The 19220-nt window shown below is 39.4% G+C and overlaps 4 protein-coding genes across 8 annotated transcripts; 3 read left to right on the forward strand and 1 right to left on the reverse strand.

Moving 5' to 3' along the window:
* Positions 1–79: 79 nt before the first annotated feature.
* Positions 80–1364, forward strand: LOC126753056 (calcium and integrin-binding protein 1-like). Its single transcript, XM_050464180.1, has 5 exons — positions 80–387; positions 442–476; positions 529–776; positions 840–1041; positions 1096–1364. The coding sequence occupies exons 1-5, from the start codon at positions 337–339 to the stop codon at positions 1115–1117; spliced, it is 558 nt and encodes a 185-aa protein (XP_050320137.1). The 5' UTR covers positions 80–336; the 3' UTR covers positions 1118–1364.
* Positions 1365–1753: 389 nt separating this feature from the next.
* Positions 1754–2594, reverse strand: LOC126753057 (putative oligosaccharyltransferase complex subunit CG9662). Its single transcript, XM_050464182.1, has 2 exons — positions 2364–2594; positions 1754–2285 (listed from the first exon to the last, which is right to left on the reverse strand). The coding sequence occupies exons 1-2, from the start codon at positions 2503–2505 to the stop codon at positions 1975–1977; spliced, it is 453 nt and encodes a 150-aa protein (XP_050320139.1). The 5' UTR covers positions 2506–2594; the 3' UTR covers positions 1754–1974.
* Positions 2595–2831: 237 nt separating this feature from the next.
* Positions 2832–4700, forward strand: LOC126753055 (serine/threonine-protein phosphatase 2A activator). Its single transcript, XM_050464179.1, has 5 exons — positions 2832–2976; positions 3042–3334; positions 3412–3754; positions 3834–4042; positions 4115–4700. Exons 1-5 carry the CDS (start codon positions 2946–2948, stop codon positions 4400–4402), a joined length of 1164 nt encoding a protein of 387 aa, XP_050320136.1. The 5' UTR covers positions 2832–2945; the 3' UTR covers positions 4403–4700.
* Positions 4701–4926: 226 nt separating this feature from the next.
* LOC126753051 (uncharacterized) lies at positions 4927–8792 on the forward strand. Of its 5 annotated transcripts, none has more exons than XR_007666083.1 (4): positions 4927–6753; positions 7109–7190; positions 7262–7530; positions 8625–8792. XR_007666083.1 is itself a non-coding variant. In XM_050464170.1 (4 exons), the coding sequence occupies exons 1-3, from the start codon at positions 5525–5527 to the stop codon at positions 7406–7408; spliced, it is 1458 nt and encodes a 485-aa protein (XP_050320127.1). In that variant the 5' UTR covers positions 4927–5524; the 3' UTR covers positions 7409–7413; positions 8625–8792. The 5 variants fall into 5 exon arrangements, 3 of the variants coding, with proteins under 3 accessions (XP_050320127.1, XP_050320130.1, XP_050320128.1); XR_007666084.1 differs by having other exon boundaries at positions 7262–7540; positions 8625–8670; XM_050464170.1 differs by having other exon boundaries at positions 7262–7413.
* Positions 8793–19220: the final 10428 nt, after the last annotated feature.

Genomic DNA, 19220 nt, shown 5'->3' on the forward strand with positions numbered 1-19220 from the left:
TTTCGTTTATGCACGTCTCTCATTCGTAAATAAAGAAATCAAAAAAGAGTAGAGACTTTTGACAATCAGGAGAGAACGTCAAAATTCAACGTTCTCTGCAATCAGCAGCAGTAGCAGCATCAGCATCTTTTTGCAAATTGTTTTGGTATCCCTTATTGGGGACTTATTTCAAATAAATCACAAATGCAGTTGAAATTGTTTATATTTATGGGGAATAAGTGAATAATTTTGAAATGAATTGAGAATCTGCTAACGACGAAAGGATTGTGAGAGTGGCTTTCTGAGATCAGACACAGCTGGCGGAATAATTGCGCCTTTACCTTTTGAAGAAGCGAAATGGGACAGACAAAGAGCCAATTCACTGACGAGGAATTACAAGATTACGAAGTTAATTGCTTCAATACTCTATTAAGTAATGATTAAACTATTCTTTATTTTTAGGACTTGACATTTTTTTCGAAAAAAGAGATACTCCTGTAAGTAATAACTAAAATGCATAATATCGCTTGAGTTCACATTTCTTTGCAGTGCTCATAAAAAATTTAAAAGCCTTGCACCCGAAAAAGTTGGACACAACAAGAATGCCAAATTATCAATGAGCAAAATATTACAATATCCAGAATTGCGTGTAAACCCTTTCGGTGACCGAATATGTAAAGTGTTTAGCTCAAGTGAGGATGGTGATATGACGTTTGAAGACTTTTTAGACATGATGAACGTATTTAGTGATGCTTGCCCAAAAAAATTAAAAGCGGAATATGCTTTTCGCATTTGGGGTAAAATGATGGAAATATAATGGTTTTATGGTTCTAAGTTAATGTAACATAATTCGATATCAGATTTTGATGGTGATGATATGCTTGGTGTTTCGGATTTAAAACAAGTTATTGAGCGATTATGCGGACCAGAAAACAAATTAGATGACTGCGATATGAAAGAGATTATTCACTGCATTCTAGCAGAAGCAGATTTCGATGATGATGGAGCATTGTCGTTTCCGGAATTCGAGCATGTCACTGATAAGTCTAGAGACTTTCTTAAGTATGATTGACAGTATTTTGAAAATAATAAGTAATTGGTTTTTCTTTCCTACAGTTCTTTTCGCATAAGACTTTAAGAGCACAACAACAACAGCACAACAATCCAACCGACATATAAAAACATTATTTCTATAATGATATGTTTAAAAATACCCAAAGTTTACACACTTACATTTAGTATTTTTCTTGTTGTAATATTTTATAATAGAATTGAATGAATCTCAAATGAATTAGGTTATTTAAGTAAACCCTTATGAACTACACTTATGTATTTGCATTTATCAATAACATTTACTCGAATATATGAATGTTGTTGCAACCAAATTATTATATATATAAATTGTCCATAACTTATGTATTAATTTCATTCTGATTAAAGTATATAAATAACTCGAATTTGAAGTTAAAAGTCATATGCTATTGTAAATTGCAATGAATGTATCAAATATTTTTCATGAACAGTAACACATAAGATTATGAAAATTAAATGCTATTACTGCCACAAGGTAATCATTTTTCCTTGGAAGTATTGCTTAATGTCAAAAAAAATATCTCATTCTATATAGACCTATAAGAATATGTAGGTTTACGATTATTTAAAATAAGTATGTTTTATTTATTATAGCTGAATTATAATTATACGGTATTAAATATCAAAATTGTAAAAATTCGAAAAAAACAGTGCTTATATTAAAAAATTAAAAGATTCATAATTTATGTACTTCCAATGTGCATTTATGGTATTGTATTGCAATACAACTGTATATGAGTGACATTTGATAAATAAAGTTTTCAATTTAACTTAAAACAGTTGGTTTAAATTACTAAGTAAGAACGTACACTAAAGACCTTATTTATAATATTTATTTAACGTAGATCGCAAAAGTGTATTGCAAAATGTTCGAGAACCCAATGCCAACCTCGATTTTTTCACTCATGGCTGCAAGTAGCTGGGTAATTTCATACGCATAAATAGCCAAGTTGTGAAAAATGAAACTAGTATAAATATAAATCCCATCGCGGTTAAAAGAAAGCGATTAAGGTTTGTTTTTCCTGGTATATGTGTTTGATCCATTATGATGAATCCTAGACCTCCGATAGTGAATAGAAAACTGCTAGCCAATCCTTCCATTATATATTGACCATTTACTCGGTAAGGCATGAAAGCGACGGGCCGAGAATGCCCATGTTCATCTACCGTAGCTCCTACACTTGGTGGCTCCACAATTACATCGTATATAATTCCTATACAAATACATATGTATATATAAGAAAACATTTACTGTGTATATCATGTAGGCGTTGACAATAGAGGCTGCTTACCACCGGTGACGAGGAAATACGACAGTAGCACAATAGAAAACATAACCATTGGGGAAGGTTTACGAATCCATGTCGGTCGTCGGATTTTGATATTTGGAGGCACCAATATTTGGAATGGTAAGCTATACAACGTCTCAATCATATTGCAATAAAGAATCAGACTTTATAAACAGTTCAAAGAATTACGCTAATATGCCGGTGTTTAATTCGTTGACGTCTACACTTTTTAGAGTTGCATGGGAGAAATAAATTTAACGGCGTTGAATTCAATAACGTACAAATTAACAACTAATTAAACTTTTGCATTAGCCCTTCAATATTTCTCATTAATTTTAAAAATAATAACGGTAAATTACTGAAAGTAGCAACAAAAACTCTGTATATTTTTAAGCTAAGCAAAAAAACAATAAGATTCAGGCACATTTCTAAAAACTTTTTTTCAAAAATTACATTTAGTCGCATAAGCAACCCTTGCAACCTTCAAGGTTACTTAAAACAAAACAAATTTTCTGATATTTTTTTATCATTCGTAAAACCGGACAATATTATTTTATCATATTTACAATTTACTGGAATATAAAAATGGATGAGTTTCGTAAATCGGACATCCCATGTAAGTAGATCGCATTTGAGTAAAATAAATAATTCTGCAAATTTGCTAAATATTTTAATTTTTAGTCGAAGCACTAAGCGGTCATGAGCCGTCAAAGCACGTAAAGATACCCCAGGACATAGTCAAATGGCAGCGTTCGGAAGCTTACTATGACCTTTTGGGTTTTATAAATGCTGTCAGTTATGCAATTCAAGGCAAACGCATTAATGATCCGAATATTTACATCTCACCCACAATGAAGAATGTTGTGGGCATTTTCGATAAGCTCAATAAGCTCGTTGATGAATCCCCTCCGGTTGATCAACCAACTCGCTTCGGAAACAAAGGCTATCGTGTTTGGGCTCGTAAAATGCATCGCGTGAGTTTATTTTCTTGTATTAAATAATATCGAGTTTAGATTGATGGAGAAATTGAAATCCCAAGATTATGTTCTAGGATATATTCGTATTTATGAAAGAAGCCTTACCCCAAGAGAAGTGTGATTTGTTCAGTGAACTAGGAGCATATTTGAGCGAGTCTTTTGGCAACTCAGTCCGCATCGATTACGGAACTGGTCATGAACTATCTTTTATATTCTTCCTTTGTGCGCTTTTCAAAGCTAAAATATTCACAGAAGAGGACAGTATAGCTTGCGCACTCCGTCTGTTTAACAGCTATTTAATTTTTGTGAGAAGGCTGCAGAAGGAGTATCATTTAGAACCAGCTGGTAGTCAAGGAGTTTGGTCTCTTGACGATTTTCAATTTGTTCCTTTTGTTTGGGGTAGCGCTCAGTTATCTTGTGAGTAAATACAAATAATATCATCACCAATTTATTATTATTTTATACAAATCAATTTATGTATGTTCAAAATGTATAGTCAATAGCCCCTTCGATCCGGCCCGTTTTCTTGATGATGACATAATAAACGAGTACAAAGACGATTATTTGTTCATAGGATGCATCGATTATATCAAACAAGTAAAAACCGGACATTTTGCGGAACATTCTAATCAGCTATGGAGTATTTCTGCAGTGCCCAGTTGGACAAAAATTAACAGTGGTCTAGTGAAAATGTACCAAAAGGAGGTAAAAACAATTCCATAAAGATTTAATATTCCATAAACATTAAATTATCGAAATTTTTTACTTTTTGAATAGATTTTATCCAAATATCCAATTATGCAGCATGCACTTTTTGGCAAATTATTACGTTTTGATCCCGTTACACCAGGAACAGCCCTGCCTGTCGCTCGTCTAGGTTTTATACATCCATCGTCCACGAAATCTTCTACGAATTCATCGAGTTCGGGTAAAAGTGGTTCGCAAATATTAGAAACAGAGAAGTACGACACCTCTACACAAAGCGTGGCTAAATCTCCGAAATCATCAGAGGAGGATCAATACAAAAACGATAAGCCCACTGATGCAGCAGAAAATCCAGTATAAAGCAAAGGGAGAACCCATGGTGTCATTAAAGTCGGAATGATCCATCTATGTATTAAACAACCTAATTGGCTGAAAATTTCATAATGGTATTATCGAACGCATAGTTTTATTGAAATGTCTGAGTAATCGCTTTATATTGCCGTCTAATCGGAGATGAGCGAAATTGGGCACGCCTCCAACTGCAAACTGCATTCACTTAATATCTGGACTGCAGACAACAACAACAAATACAAATTTCATATAAATAATCGTTAAATATAAATTTCTTTACTCATACATAAGTATGTATGCACAGATATATATATTGAGTATGTCTTTTAGTTTTTAATTTATACTGGTGGTGATCTTCTAGTATTCAAAAAGATACTTTAGATTTGATATTAACTAGTCCCTCGTAAAAAATTCGTTGGTTCCTTTTCTGAGTATTCACAAATTTTAGCGATATTCAAGAGTTTAATTTCGTTTGGAAAAGTGTGTGTATGTGCATATACGCTACCGTTTCAAGAATAGAAAATACCGTTCAGAAAGCTTTTGCTATTCAACGCAGTACCGATTTTGATCGCCAGACATGAAGATGTATTTCTCTGGCTACGCGCACGGATTTGAGGAAATATACGGCAGTTTTTGAACGGATTTGATTGATAACTTGATTAGTTTTTAGTATTCATGGTACATTATCTGTGTTTTGAAAGAAGTGAAATACTTGAAAACACCGCGTACTGCCAAATCAGGCAAATATATATGTTTTTCTAGTTTTGAAGACAGTTTTTTAAAAATAAACAAAAAGTGACGTAACTTTTACCCTGCGACAGAAGCTTTCGCCAGTGAGGAAAATGAGAGCGTAAAAGATACAGCAGTAATGAGAGCATTTTGAGAGAGCTCATGTAAACATCAATTATACATACATACATATATTTGTTTTTATTTACTTTGTTATGTTTACAAACAAATGGAAGTCACGTGTCTAACTGAACGGAATGAATCACATTAAATTGGAGGACTAATACCAACAATTCCCCTTACTTAAAATAGTGAGAAATACCGGGCGCTATTACAAACCGGTCTACGTACATACATACATTTTAATTATTGAGAAACCGTTAGAACTCGTTAATTTTGAAAATGTCTAAAAAGTGTGGCGTTCGGTCGTTGAGCGATAGTGCCTTGGCCGAACTTGCCAACCAGATTGTTTCTACGATCGGCTACGCCAAGTATGCTCCCGATGTTGTGCTGGACATCGACATCGTGATGGTCGACATCAATCAGTATCTCGAGCAGACTGGCGCCACCTGGAACATATATCAAGACCTGCTGCGGGTCATACTCAGCTCCGACTACCTGGATGCCAATATGCGTTTCACTTGTCTGCAAATGCTGCTTAACGGCAGTGTAGCGTTTTTGGTCACCGAAGTCTTCCCCTTTTCGTATTATGAGAAGATTCTGCAAGTGATTGCCGCCCAGGGCACCGGTTTGCGCGTGCTCAACTTGAAGGGGGTGTGGGTCAAGGAGGAGCACATGCATTACCTCTTTGAAATCGTGCGCAAATGCAAGTATTTGACCAAGTTGTTTGTACCATATATTGCCAACGATGATCTGCTGGAGGTGATCGCCAAACACTGCAGTCAACTGAAAGTGTTGGACATATCTGGTGAGACAGACATCACCGAAATCGGGATAGAGTCTCTCAGTCACGGTATGTGTAATGATAAGTTAACGGTCGTGGACGTTGGCATGCCTGGCGAGGAGAATATCTGCTACTCAGATATTGCACTAATATTAGAGCACTGCCCCAATGTGGAGACACTCTCCACCTACTCGTTTGTGGGCGCTTCGCTGAAGTTCGTGCATGATAATATTGACGAGAACTTTACTTGCAAGCTGCGCTATTTACACGACACCGGCACAGACGAGGAGACGCTTCGTGTTATTATGAAAACTTGTCCGCACTTGGAATCCCTATACCTGGACACACCTAAGGCCGGATCACTTTCGGTGCTGACGAGCACATTTCTAAGAAAATTGAAAGTCTACAAATTTTCGTGCGCTGAAGTAATGGAAGTGCTCGACAAAATCGGCCACAATCTCAGCCACCTGACCATGATAAAGGGCGTCGGCCACATGGAGATAAGCGAAATAGTCCGTGCCTGTCCCTTGCTGGTCGACTTGGACTGCTACATGATGGATGGACTCTCCTACACAAAGGACAGCAATCGGTTTGAATGCTTAGAGGGCTTGGAAATGCTCAGCAGCCCCATGTCCAACACTTCACTGAAGATGCTCATCTGCAGTTGCAGGCAGTTGAAACGGTTGGCCGTGGACAGCATCAATTTCACGGATGAAGATATCATTAAGTAAGCACAATAACTCGTAAGTGTAATCAAAATATTTTGGAGTCGCACCGTAGTTAGTGAGCCGAGTGTTATTTTGGTTTTCAAATTTTATTTTACTGATTTTAAGGTTTGACGTAAGCGCCTAAATGTATGCTGTGTATGCACTTTGAGTGTTTGATTTGCATATCTCTTTAACCGGTAATTTCCTTGCTTACTATTTTTGGGACCACCATGAAACTTAGAATGTATGCAGTGTTAAATTGGGCGTCAGTCACCTAGTCTGACTTTTTTTGAGTTGGAAATTAAAATTCTAATATTATTGCCACATATGTTGAATTTATTAATCCGTATTCATACCTACATATTAACGTTTCAGTATTTTCGTGGAGCACGATTTCTACGCATTGGAGGATGTCTGGTTCACATTGGCGCCTAACTTGACCGTGCAATCCATTGAGGTATTCATAGCCGCATGCCGGTAGCCGTACTTTTGCCTTTGTATTTCTGTTAATTGTGGCTTTTCGTGCAGATCCTCATGGACCGGTGTCCGGAATTGCAGTCGGTGGGCCAGCTAAGTGGATGGTCTCTGACTCCCGATGACTTGGCGTTGATACGAGGACTACTGAAGAGCGGCAACTCTTGCCTTGTACTTACACCTAGCGGGTTTTTCCCTTGAAAGCTGTGATTTTAAGCCCTTCACATTAACTCACTTACCCACAACATATCAACAAAAAGCAAGCAAATACTCACCCAGTCGTTCACATCCGTGATTTAGCGAAAATCTGCAGTCGCGGGAAAGTACGAAGAAGTAATTTTGGATTTCGCACATACAAATTTTCGCCTTTTGTAGCTTTGACAATCCTCATGATACTGAGAACACACGTGTATTTATGTTTACTTACCTAAGTGTGGTTACATAATTAACTGATTTAGAAAATTTGAACAGTTTTTTCTGCGACTACAGATTTACGGCTAATCCTCCCGGTATTAATATCACTAAACCCTCACTTAGACAGTTATTTTTCTCTTGCTTTGTTGTTCTTTTTATTACATATTCGCAATGTGTATGTATGTGTGGATGTGTGCGTGAATATAACAGTAAATGTGGAAAATTAATAAGTTTGCCATTTATGTATGTATTAGTGTTGAAAAAGGTCATTTGCACAAATCTAAACAACTCAGTGCTTACAACCGAGCTGCAAAAGAACACAGCATAACTGTGTTTTCCTTTAATTGAAATTTCAGTCGTTACACTACTCAACAAAGTTGCGTCTGAAGTGGTAAGCTGCCTGTGGGTGTTTGAGGTGCCTTGACTACGAATTTGAGTTCAAGAATTTTCCATCACGCACTGCTTTGTTTTGCCATTTTAATAAATGGTGGTGGCCCTACACCTCTTGACTATAACACAAAATCCTTCGTGTTAGAAAATTTTCATATTCGCTTTAGCAACCCAAAATTAGCAAGAAACCGCCTCTAACATCACAGTCGCAAAATGCCTGTAAACTAGTGTTATTCTACTTTCGCAAGAGTGTAAAATATTTTTCACCCCTCGGTTATTTGTAATACTTAAAACAGATCTATTATAACCCTATACTTGTATATCAAAACTGCCACGATCACGAGACATCTGTAATTATTTCACACCCTTTCAATTGATAAAAGTTGCGAGAGTATTTGAAGTTCAGCTGCGTCTGAATCGAGATCTGGTTTGTTATCACCGTCATTTATAACAGTCACTAATAAATCCCAATTTCTTCATGCAGAATCTAACCCTGTTAGCTTGAGCAATTTGGCAGCCAAAATTTGCTTTCGCGTGCATTTCGAAAACCTTTATTTTGCACCATAGTGTTCATGCCACTAACCGCTTTTCTCTATTCACTTATCTCTTTCAGCGTTTGCAGTGAAGTCTTTGGAAAACGAGCAACTTTTTGATGCGACTACATCGGATCGGATCGGATGTATCTATATACTTGTATGTTCTTTGAATTATTTGAAAATGTGATAGTAAGATAAAATAAATGTCCGTGTAGATAAAAAGCGAACGAAACATATAAAAACAACTGATGTTTATGAAATTTATTGAATAAAGGCCGACATTCAAAACCTTATTGACTTTAAGGGCTTTGAATGGCATATCTACTTGCCGACAACGACGCCAACCTCGGTAGTGTTAGAGACCCATCATAAATCACTTTGGTCCATCACCCGGTGATGCAAGCATACTAAAATGTCACCAGGTAAGCTCTGCCGGTATATGGCTATTTAACCGGAGCCACCACGATATTGTGCGAAAGGCCGTGCCAAATGAGATGACTGCATCTGAAAGTATCACATTTAACTTTCCGGCCAGACTTCGTAGCCGAAACTAATACCAGTTGATTTTGCTGCTCCTCAAGGTACCACATTTAAGTTTCTACTTCTCTGGATTGGTGACCAGCGGTGACCAATTGCCCTATTTGGCGCATAAAAAGTGCTTCCGATCATGTCAATGCATCGGCTCACACCTCCGCTGTTACTAGCACTGGTAGAACTAGGCTATGAATTGTGAAATTTGCATTCGCCGGCCATAAATTTGAGTCATATGAGGAGGCTAGCATCGCCACGGTGATCTACTTTAAAGTCCTGTAGAAAATAGTTGTTTTTCCAGAGGGGTTTCATAAGTTGTGGAAATATATCTTGACCGAACTTAAAGTCCACGATTTTGAGAGATAAATCGCCGGTTGCCAAAGTTTTCGTCTTTATTTTGTAGATAATTTAAAATATTGAGTTTTCATCGGAAATGAAAGTTATAGACCTATCAACCTTTTAAAGTGGTGCGGCTACGATTACATCCTCTAGTGGGTATGCAGTTGATATGAAATGAAAGTTATAGACCTATCAACCTTTTAAAGTGGTGCGGCTACGATTACATCCTCTAGTGGGTATGCAGTTGATATTTATTGTTGTTGGCAAAGTGAGCATGAACTCTGAAGCCTCAGTGGACCATTTTTATTTCATGTTTCAGCCTTAAAGCTTAAACCTGTCAACAAGCGGTTTAAGAAGCACACACACATACGTAAATATGTGTATGTATGTAGAACATGTAAAAGCTTGCGGTCACAGTTGAAGATACCGTTGCAAATGGATGGGAGCTCAAGAGGCGAGTGCGGTCTGTGGACGGCCGACCGTCAATGCACGACGAAGAAGGGAATTCATCGGCGCTTCGCGGTAGGGGGGCGGGGGCGCTTATGTTGAATGCAGGTAAATAATATTTTGTTAATGCCACATGTGTTGGCTCCTATAAACCCATAAAACAAAAAATCATTTGCCTCACTGGCGTGACGGCGCGCCTTGCTTGCTTGTGCATTCGTGCGTCCAATAAATGTTTTGCGCAGCGGTGCTTGTCCACTGAGCGCATCCTTCCGCTGTGTGATACATATTATAGTTGTTGTTGTTGTGAATTTTATGCTGAAACAATGGCCGCGACACTTACGTCTGCATCGGCAGCCAAGCGCCTGCGGCAGAAACCTCTGCAACTGTAACTGTTGCCGGCATCCAAGCGTAAGCGCTCCAGCACATGCTGCAATAGTTTATGACAAGCATTCCCATATATTCGTACATATTGCTGACATCGCAGCCGTTATTATTATCCCTTCTCAAATGTATATAAATACATATGTACGTATGAGTATGTGTCTTTGTAGAGAGCTGTTGCTTCCGAGAGTGTGTGTATGGGAAGTGAACCGTGCGAAATTAATAGTTGCATGCATTCCATGTTGGACAGATTGGGAAGCTTCCTCGACAAGCTTTTGTTGGTTTGGAATGCGCCCAAAAGACCTGGTCACTTGTTTCTTTTCCTTTAGCTTAGACAGTTTTCGAATACAAGCTCTTGCTTGTGGTTTCAAGGTGCGTTCTCTGAATTCAGGGTTACCTCAAACCTCATTCAGCCGATTAATATGTACAAAGTGGGACGATTTCAAATTTAATATTGTTGTTAGCGGAGTGTAAAATATTCAGCATTTAATTTTTGGGAAAGCGGCAGGAGTGTGAGTATTTGGCCAGCTACAAAGCCAGAGATGTTATAGTTAGGCTTCAGTACCACTTTCTGTCATTCTATCATATATTAGGCTAAAGAAAGAGGTTCTTCATCTTCTTTACTGGCGTAGAAACCGCTTACGCGGATATAGCCGAGTTAACAACAGCACGCCAGTCGTTTCTTCTTTTCGCAAGTTGGCGCCAATTGGAGGTTCCAAGCGAAGCCAGGTCCCTCTCCACCTGGTCTTTCCAACGGAGTGGAGGTCTTTCTCTTCCTCTGCTTCTCCCGGCGGGTACTGCGTCGAATACTTTCAGAGCTGGAGTGTTTTCGTCCATACGTACGTTGTGATCTATCCAGCGCAGCCGCCGTCCCTTAATTCGATGAACTATGTCAATGTCATCGTATATCTCATACAGCTCATCGTTCCATAGAATGCGGTATTCGTCGTGACCAATGCGCCAAGGACTTTTTCTCTCGAACACTCGTAACGTCGACTCATCAAATGTTCTCATCGTCCATGCCTCTATACCATACAGCAGGATGGGAATAATGAGTGGCTTATAGAATTTGGTTTTTGTTCGTCGAGAAAGGACTTTTTACGAAAATTCAAAAAATTACAATGAACGTTGTAAGGTAAAGCTATCTCTTCAAAGTTCCGCATAGGTCACGGGGCAATATTGCATGCTCGTTGGTGTCCGTTGTAGACTGCAATTGTTGCTGCTGAAAGACTTAAGCTGACAGGAGTCCACATTTACCGCAACGCGGTTTGAATGTTGGATTAACCACAGAGGAAGGACAGCGAACAGGATCCATACATAACAGCAAGCTCACGCATAAGTCGTTACATATGCACGATTCCATACATATATTGCGTTTGTCCTTTTAATGCGAAAGGCCGAATATTTAACAAAACTCAATGTGTTATGCAATGCATATAAAGGAAACGTGTTTTCTTTTGTTGAAGTAGATTTTCTGGAAGCGCAGAGACCGCCCATTGGCTGTGTGTGTTTGCAAAGCCAGCACACGTCCAGTTCGTCAGACCGCACTGAATTCCTTATGCGAGTCGAAGGCAATGAAGCGCTGCCACCGCGATTATTAATTCCTCTTCTTGTAAGCCCGCGCACAACAACACAATGCAAGCGGCGCTTATCGGCGCTTTCCGCCACAATTACTTCTGACACATTTGCATTCACAATTTCGCATTGCCACAGCCACAAGCACATTGTCAGCGTTTGTTGTTCTTGCCGGTTGCATGTCATCCACACCGGTTTCCACGGCACCAACAACTCACCCGAAGCATGTCAGCCTTAATTACTCTACATCACTTTGACACTTCTGAAGCGCGCGCTGACAATGCAACGAGGAGAACGACGTTAATGATGAGAACTTCTGCAGGCGGCTTTTGTAAGCTGCAATAACGGATGGCAACGACAGAGCGTGTCATTCCGCTTCATGTCTGCTCATCAATGCAAGTAAATTGTTGCTTCAGTTAAATGGCGGATACGGCGAGGAGGAGCTTTGGTGCCAACTAAGTATGAGCAGATCGACAGACACACTCGCGCTACATACACAAAAGTCTAAATCATGTCAAAACATTTCAAAAAGTAGAGAGCGCTACAAATGCAACGGGTTTCGGAGCGAACATTCCTTGAGCGCGCTTGTTCGTCCTTGGAGTTCTGACCTCCAGTTCAATTGGCAGCGAATATTTAAGTGTGTCATATATTTGTTTTTGTTCTCAAAATTGCAGCCAAATTTGCAATTTTGCGAGCGTGTATGCATTTATGAGCCGCGTCGTGCGTGTAAGTGTGTGTGTGTGGCATATGGCTTTTACATGAGTGCCGTCTTCCTGGTGGCGCACTCGCCTCTGCACCGCGCTTCCGCCATCGGAAGCTGCGCGCTTTATCGTGGTGATAATGTGCATGTCCGTCCATTAAAATTCATGTCGTCCTCTTGTTGCGTTTCCTTTGCAGCTGTCTATTTCTGCGTGTGCATGCGTGTGTGTGTGTGTCGACTAGAGCAAGCTTTCACATAAAATTAAATTTCGCATAATGATGCCATTGTCGGTGAACAACGATGCCACTGACAGCGGCAGCAACAACGTCAGACACTACAGCTGTTGTTGGTATACGCATGTTTGTGTGTGTGCGGCGACCCATTTAGAAGTATATTATTTGATTGCTTAATAGCTTGTAATTTAATTCTAATGCATTTCATTTCCCGACGCTTGATGACACTCTCGCATACGCCCGAGAATGCAGCTTCTTCGGCTATCCTGCCGATGGCTTTTGCTATGTGTTAATGGTCATTAAGAATAATCGCTGTGTTGGAAAATCTAATAAAAGAGCGATTGCGAAGTGAGAAGTTGTTAAAGTAAGGCCGACCGAACAGGGTATGGTGACAAGGCGGTGAGTTTCTGAACACCCGTATGGTAGCCTCAAAGTCAACACTCCCGCAGATGAAAATTATCTTTCAAAAATAATACTTGTGACATCAAGCCCTTATATATAATGTTGAGTGGTCGAAAAATTCTCTTCGTATTTCGACAATAGATGTCGTTGCAGTCGTATATCTCCAGTGCTACCAATCACATTGTCTCACGCCATATAGTGTTGGAAAGGTGAGATTTTAAGCTTCATCTAACCAAAGGAAAAATAAATTTGAGGATGTCGAAAAGGTTACAGCTATTCAAAAATGAGTGAAAATAATGAAGAAATTCGCTATATTTTGAAATTTTTGTTTAAAAAAGGAAGAATGCCTCGCAAGCCACCAATGATATTTTAGAAGTATACGATGCTGTATCAGTTCGTGTAGCACAAGAATGGTTCGCTCACTTCCGTACTGGAAATTTCGATGTGAAAAATGCACCTCGCGCTGGTCGGCCTATCGTTGAAAAAGTCAATGAAATTATGGAAAAGATTGACCATCATCGTAACATAAGCGGCCATGACATCGCTAAGGAACTTAACATTCATCATCAAACGGTTTTGAACCATTTGAAAAAGACAGGCTACAAAAATAAGCTTGATATTTGGGTACTACATGAATTGTCTGTGAAAAATTGAATGGACCTTGTGACATTCAAATCACATCACTTCGCGGCGTAAGCATCACTCAAGCATTGGCCAGGCACGGTGCCTTCTTTTCTTATATAGAGCCAGTTGGCAGCCAGCTACCATGAAGTCACCTTGTGACTGTCAAATCACATCACTTCGCGGCGTGAGCATCATGGTCGAACGATTGATTCTACATTTTACTGTCAACATCTGATGAGATTGAAGCAACGCTAGACCACACACATCTTTGATAGCTCGGCAAACACTGGGAGAGCTTGGCTGGGAAGTTTTGATGCATCCACCATATAGCCCTGACCTTGCACCATCGGACTACCATTTGTTTCGATCAATGCAGAACTCCCTTAATGGAGTAAAGTTGGCTTTTCAGAGAAGTCTGTGAAAATTACTTGTCGCAGTTTTTCGCCGAGAAACCAGAAAAGTTTTACACTGATGAAATAATGCCTCTGGTGGAAAAATGCGAAAGTGGTTGATCAATATGGTGCATATTTAGTTCATTATAAATATAAAAAAAAAGTTGAAGTTTGATTAGAAATAGGACTACCCTATATTAAGTACGTTCCTTCATCAGAATACTGTCCGCGTCTCCGCCAGTGATTTCCAGTCGACTTAGGGCGCTCATGAAGATAATCGACAAGTTTTCAGATAAAGTTTCTTTACGTGGATCGAAACTGGAATCTAACCCAGATCCTGTGTAGTGGTGATGTGCCCCACAAAAGAGGGTATTAAAAAACATTTAATATAAGACTAGATTAAGTGCTGATTTATTGGTGTTGTTTGTGTAGTATTCATATGTGTATACCATACATTATTTGACGAGTAAAGCTGCATAACTAAAGGACCGAGAGAAATACTCGTACAAAGTGATTTTGTTCCGTTCGCGCAACGTAGAGGGTGGGCGGAGAGTGCTTGACTGACATAAATGTCCAGGCTTTTTGTTGAATCAATGAAATGTTGGCTGGGAAGATGAAAAGGAAACTGAGATTTGTCATTTTTGTGAATTGCTTTTGATTTTGCATTTCTAATTTAACGATTTTCAGAGAGGGGACTTTGAATACAATGCGAGAATGGAATGCAATTAATTACGCAATAATTTCGTTAATGAAAATGTTTATTACAAGTTAAATAAGCTCCAGCCATGCGGAATCGCGCCTACAATAACAACGGCAACACAAACAAAAAGCACGGCGAATATTTGTATTAGTAAGCGAAATGGAACATTAATTCGCGCAGTTCTTTTCGAATTTAAAAAATATGGGGTTGCCATGCAGTCCTGCCAAACAAAATTGTGAACAAAATATTTTTTTGTAAAATTTCAACCAACAGAAAAAACGAAGAACTTCTCCCTCAACTACCCATCCCGAGTAAAGCGTTTTTTGTTCCTTCTTTTATGCAATTTGAAGAGTCTAATGGATTACCCTCAGCTTCAGCTTCCAATAACTGGCGATATACATACATACATATGTACGTACATGCTTATGCATACGTGAGATTATAGTAATGCTTCCATTAAGAAGTTTCGACATTCCGGATATCACTTTTTCCATTGTCTGGCACATAACTGTAAAAGCATAAAAAAGTGTGTTCAAAGCGGAAATCGGGCAAATCATGTTAGTAAAGTAGGTTACGGAACAGCGTTGACGAACGGCAAAACGGGAATAGCGGTGAATGCAGAAAACAAAAAAAACGGAAAATGCATTTGTTAAAAATTGTTTACGAAACTGTACATACTGCACACATGAAAGTATACGGAAATGGAAACTCGCTGGTTGCACTGAAAAGTTTAACACTTGCAGCTGTAGTTGTTGTTGTCACTGCTGTATATAATTCTCACGCAGTGAAATCGACAGTTGTAAACTACTTACTCACAAGTCCAAATAGTCAGTCGAGTGCGTTTTTCCAATGAAGCAACCACTTTTTTAACGGACTGATGTCCTGTGGGTTCTTTTCTTGAAAATTTTTGGTCCGTCGAAGTAACTGCCTCCCCTCTTTAAACAACTGATTTCTTTCCTGACTAGTTTGTTGTTTCATTTCTTGGAATGCACAAATATGCAGGTGTATTCGTGTGTACCTTGATTAATCTGCGTCTTCAAGGGCTTAACTTTCGGTAAGATCTAAGTTTGCTGGAAAATGCGTTTCGCTCGGCTCTCGGGGCGATGCGGAAGGCTGTGAAACAATAAAAAAAATTGCGCACACAAAAAAGCTTTTGTCAAATATCGCTTACTTACACACATACTTATGTGCATACATATATACATAAACGGCTTAAGTGATTCACCTTGACTCAAAGGATTAAGACAAGAAGAGACAAGAGTATGCGGAATTTGTTGCACTAAAAATATTCAGTTGAAAATATAGCTGACGTCTTCTGCAGTTTTCTTATTATATATTATATCATATGTATATATGTATGAGTGTGTGATTGTGGGAGTTTTTTCAGGCATTTGTTCCTTTGAGGTTAGTTTCATGGTTTTGAGGCTAGCTGGCTTTGACACAACTCTTGAGGACACAGTGTAAAATTTGGAAAAGAAAATCACACAAAGAACAATAAAAATTAATTACTGAAAGAAAGTTGCGAAGAATGGAAACAAGTAAAGGCAATTAGTGTAGGAGCTGAGGCGTTTGCGAGCTTTTGCTTGTCATCAGCGCCGGAAACACTTTTCTTTGACAAAAAACTTGCAAAGCTGTGTAGCATAGAGCAACAAATGCACATATTATGTATGTGTGTGTGTTTATGCCGTAAGCGACATATTCTATAAACAATACATAAATATATATAATTCCGTTGAATAGTCAAGTAGAATTTCCGGTTAATCGTATAAAGTGATTAAAAGTTCAATTCTACTCTTTAAGTGATTTAAATTTTAAATTTTTTGGAAATATGTTTTTATTAATTATTTCACATTCACGGCTACATATACTTCCAGGCGTTCGATAATTTTGACCACGTTGTCAAAGGTGGGCCTAAGGGACTGCTGGATATGGCTTGCATTCGATTTGGCGAAGAGCGGGCCAATAAATTGGTGACCTTTGGTCATTTGCCTCGCTGATTTGGGATTTTCCTACAGGATATTACCGAGGGGATATGGGTGAACGGAAAAATTAAACAGAAAAGGGCAACGGCAGCAATTCGTGGCAGTGCTTGACTGCTGCGGCCGCATTCAATGAGCAATTACTGCAGCCATCGTTGACATTTTGAGGTCAAATGTGTAAATGCTTAAATTGCTCAAGTGCACTTGCGTACATCAAGTGGCGCAGTGCGGGTGTACGCATGTATGCCTCACCCACCGCTGCTGCTGAAATGGCAGGAATTGCATTCGAACCAACAGGACCACAAAAAATGTATTTGAATATGCACACATACACACTGACGAAGAGTCGAAAGCGCCGACATTTATATGACTCGTTGCGGTAACAAATAAAGTAACAACATTCCAACGGCAACAACAATATTTTATTGGCCACAAACCCTGGAATTAAATGGATGTGTAGGGCAAAGCCGGGTAACCCTAATCGTCTGTATATTTGCCATCCTAAAATACGCACATTCCGTCCGTTCGGAGAGCATTTGGCATTAACTAGCGCTCCGCTTCAACTCCATCCGCGTCTCTGCAATGGCACTGTTTCGGCATTTAGAGCATTCCCATTAGCAACCAAACAATATGTTCGCCGGCAGTGGCGCTTTAGTGGAACATTGGTCAGCGTTACACTAAATGAAATTCATGAACAATTTATGTGCAGTGAGTGGGATTGATGATCCGCCGTTGCCAATGATTTTAAGTGACTTTTTGTTGGCGATTTGATTTTCCATCAGCCATGTTTAGATTTGTATATTTATTTCGGCCCGTTGCTGTGTCGTTTTGTGGAAATTGTTTATGCGCCGCCTTATGAAATTGCCGCCAGAGCAGCTGAGTGGTGCGACACGGCCGGCCAGGGCGTATACGTAACATGCAAATGAATGAGCGCCGTCAGCGTCGTTGTAGCACAAGTGCACTCGATTGTTTTGCCGCCATTCATAGCTACTCCGGCATTATGCTATAATCATGATTTATTAGTCACTTAGCGCGCGCGGCGCCCGCGTCGTGCCATGTAACGCCAGCGCCACTTCTTTTACATAGAACACTTTTAGCTGCTTCCGCATTTCTGACTGCCGGCAATCTTTAATAATTTATTGTGCGACGTTAACAATACACTCTCCTACATAATTCACATTTTGCATTCTGCTCTTTGCTATTTTAGCTGCACATTTGTCACAGCATGCTTGGCTCAAGCTTGGCCGCGCGCTGGAAATACTCTACATCATCATTGAAGTTTTTTCTGTTCGTTCAGCGTCCATCGTCCGTGTACGCGTCTAGTTTTGTTCATTCATGAATGGAATCCGCTTGGTGTGGTTAGTTGAATTACGCCTTGGAAGTCATTATAAAACGCAAATTGCTTTAAAATGACGGCGGCGCGAATTTTATGTGGGCCATAAAACTTACTGCTGGCGCGCTGTTGTTGTTGCCACGCAACGTCTAAGTGGTGTGATAAGAAAGTAAATGTTTCGTGATTTAAAACGCAAGCGGGAGGCAACGCTTTGAAAGAGCTTAAAGCACGTTTTAGGCTTAGAAATCAAGGGAGCTAGCGCTGCTGCTCATTTTCCAAATACTCCGCGCTTCCTATTAAGTGATGCTCATTTTCCATATACTAAATGGGATAAAAAAATTAGCAAATTATGTAATAGGCATACACTAATTTATAGGAATGGAAGTAAAGGCATTTCTGTGTGGAGGCGTAGGTCAGATTTTTTAATTGAGAATTTCTTCCGAATTAACTCCACTCTTACACTCGTTCATGGAAGAAGCTAAATTATTGGGAAAGGATGTTTAACAGCAATAGGTGCTCGCGAAACCTCAGCGTGAACATCCGGCTTTAAAAATTATGAAAAACCCATATCATAAATTTCTGAAAGTAAGAGTGGGAGTGGGAGTGGGAGTGGGAGTGCGGTAGTCATTTGCACGACTTGAGCGAAAGTGCAAGAAGATAAAGCAAAACACTTTAAGTCAATGACGAAAACAATGAGTAACTAGCAACAACGGAATAAAATAGCAAATGGAGCCAGCTAGAAGTCGGGGCGATGCTGGGATTTGTTGGGAACTAATTTCGGTAAGTGACAATGCGAGCCATAGTTGTTTTCCGCTGCAGTTTTTGCTTCTACCGTGACACAGAAATGCACAAAGCGCAAACGAATGAAGAGCGTGAAGAACACAACAGAAAAGCATAAGGAAACGCGCAAGCAAAAGTGGAGAAATGGATGCGCAGCCTTTACAAGGACAAATAACATTATTCTTCATTGTTTGTTCGGCTGCTCACGAGGGACCATGCCATGGGCCTTCCCGCAACTAAGGAAGTAGAGTGAAGGA

Source organism: Bactrocera neohumeralis, chromosome 3, assembly GCF_024586455.1.
Source record: "Bactrocera neohumeralis isolate Rockhampton chromosome 3, APGP_CSIRO_Bneo_wtdbg2-racon-allhic-juicebox.fasta_v2, whole genome shotgun sequence".
NCBI classification, from domain to species: Eukaryota; Metazoa; Arthropoda; class Insecta; order Diptera; family Tephritidae; genus Bactrocera; species Bactrocera neohumeralis.

Excerpts from the sequence above, each read along its gene's own strand:
- LOC126753056 (XM_050464180.1), top strand. The coding sequence starts at position 337 with ATGGGACAGACAAAGAGCCAATTCACTGACGAGGAATTACAAGATTAC. Across the intron at positions 477-528 it reads TCGAAAAAAGAGATACTCCT|TGCTCATAAAAAATTTAAAA; the intron begins GTAAGTAATAAC and ends ATTTCTTTGCAG. Across the intron at positions 777-839 it reads ATATGCTTTTCGCATTTGGG|ATTTTGATGGTGATGATATG; the intron begins GTAAAATGATGG and ends ATTCGATATCAG.
- LOC126753057 (XM_050464182.1), bottom strand. The coding sequence starts at position 2,505 with ATGATTGAGACGTTGTATAGCTTACCATTCCAAATATTGGTGCCTCCA. Across the intron at positions 2,286-2,363 it reads GTATTTCCTCGTCACCGGTG|GAATTATATACGATGTAATT; the intron begins GTAAGCAGCCTC and ends GTATTTGTATAG.
- LOC126753055 (XM_050464179.1), top strand. The coding sequence starts at position 2,946 with ATGGATGAGTTTCGTAAATCGGACATCCCAT. Across the intron at positions 3,335-3,411 it reads GGGCTCGTAAAATGCATCGC|GATATATTCGTATTTATGAA; the intron begins GTGAGTTTATTT and ends ATTATGTTCTAG. Across the intron at positions 4,043-4,114 it reads TGAAAATGTACCAAAAGGAG|ATTTTATCCAAATATCCAAT; the intron begins GTAAAAACAATT and ends CTTTTTGAATAG.
- LOC126753051 (XM_050464170.1), top strand. The coding sequence starts at position 5,525 with ATGTCTAAAAAGTGTGGCGTTCGGTCGTTGAGCGATAGTGCCTTGGCC. Across the intron at positions 6,754-7,108 it reads ACGGATGAAGATATCATTAA|TATTTTCGTGGAGCACGATT; the intron begins GTAAGCACAATA and ends TTAACGTTTCAG. Across the intron at positions 7,191-7,261 it reads TGACCGTGCAATCCATTGAG|ATCCTCATGGACCGGTGTCC; the intron begins GTATTCATAGCC and ends CTTTTCGTGCAG.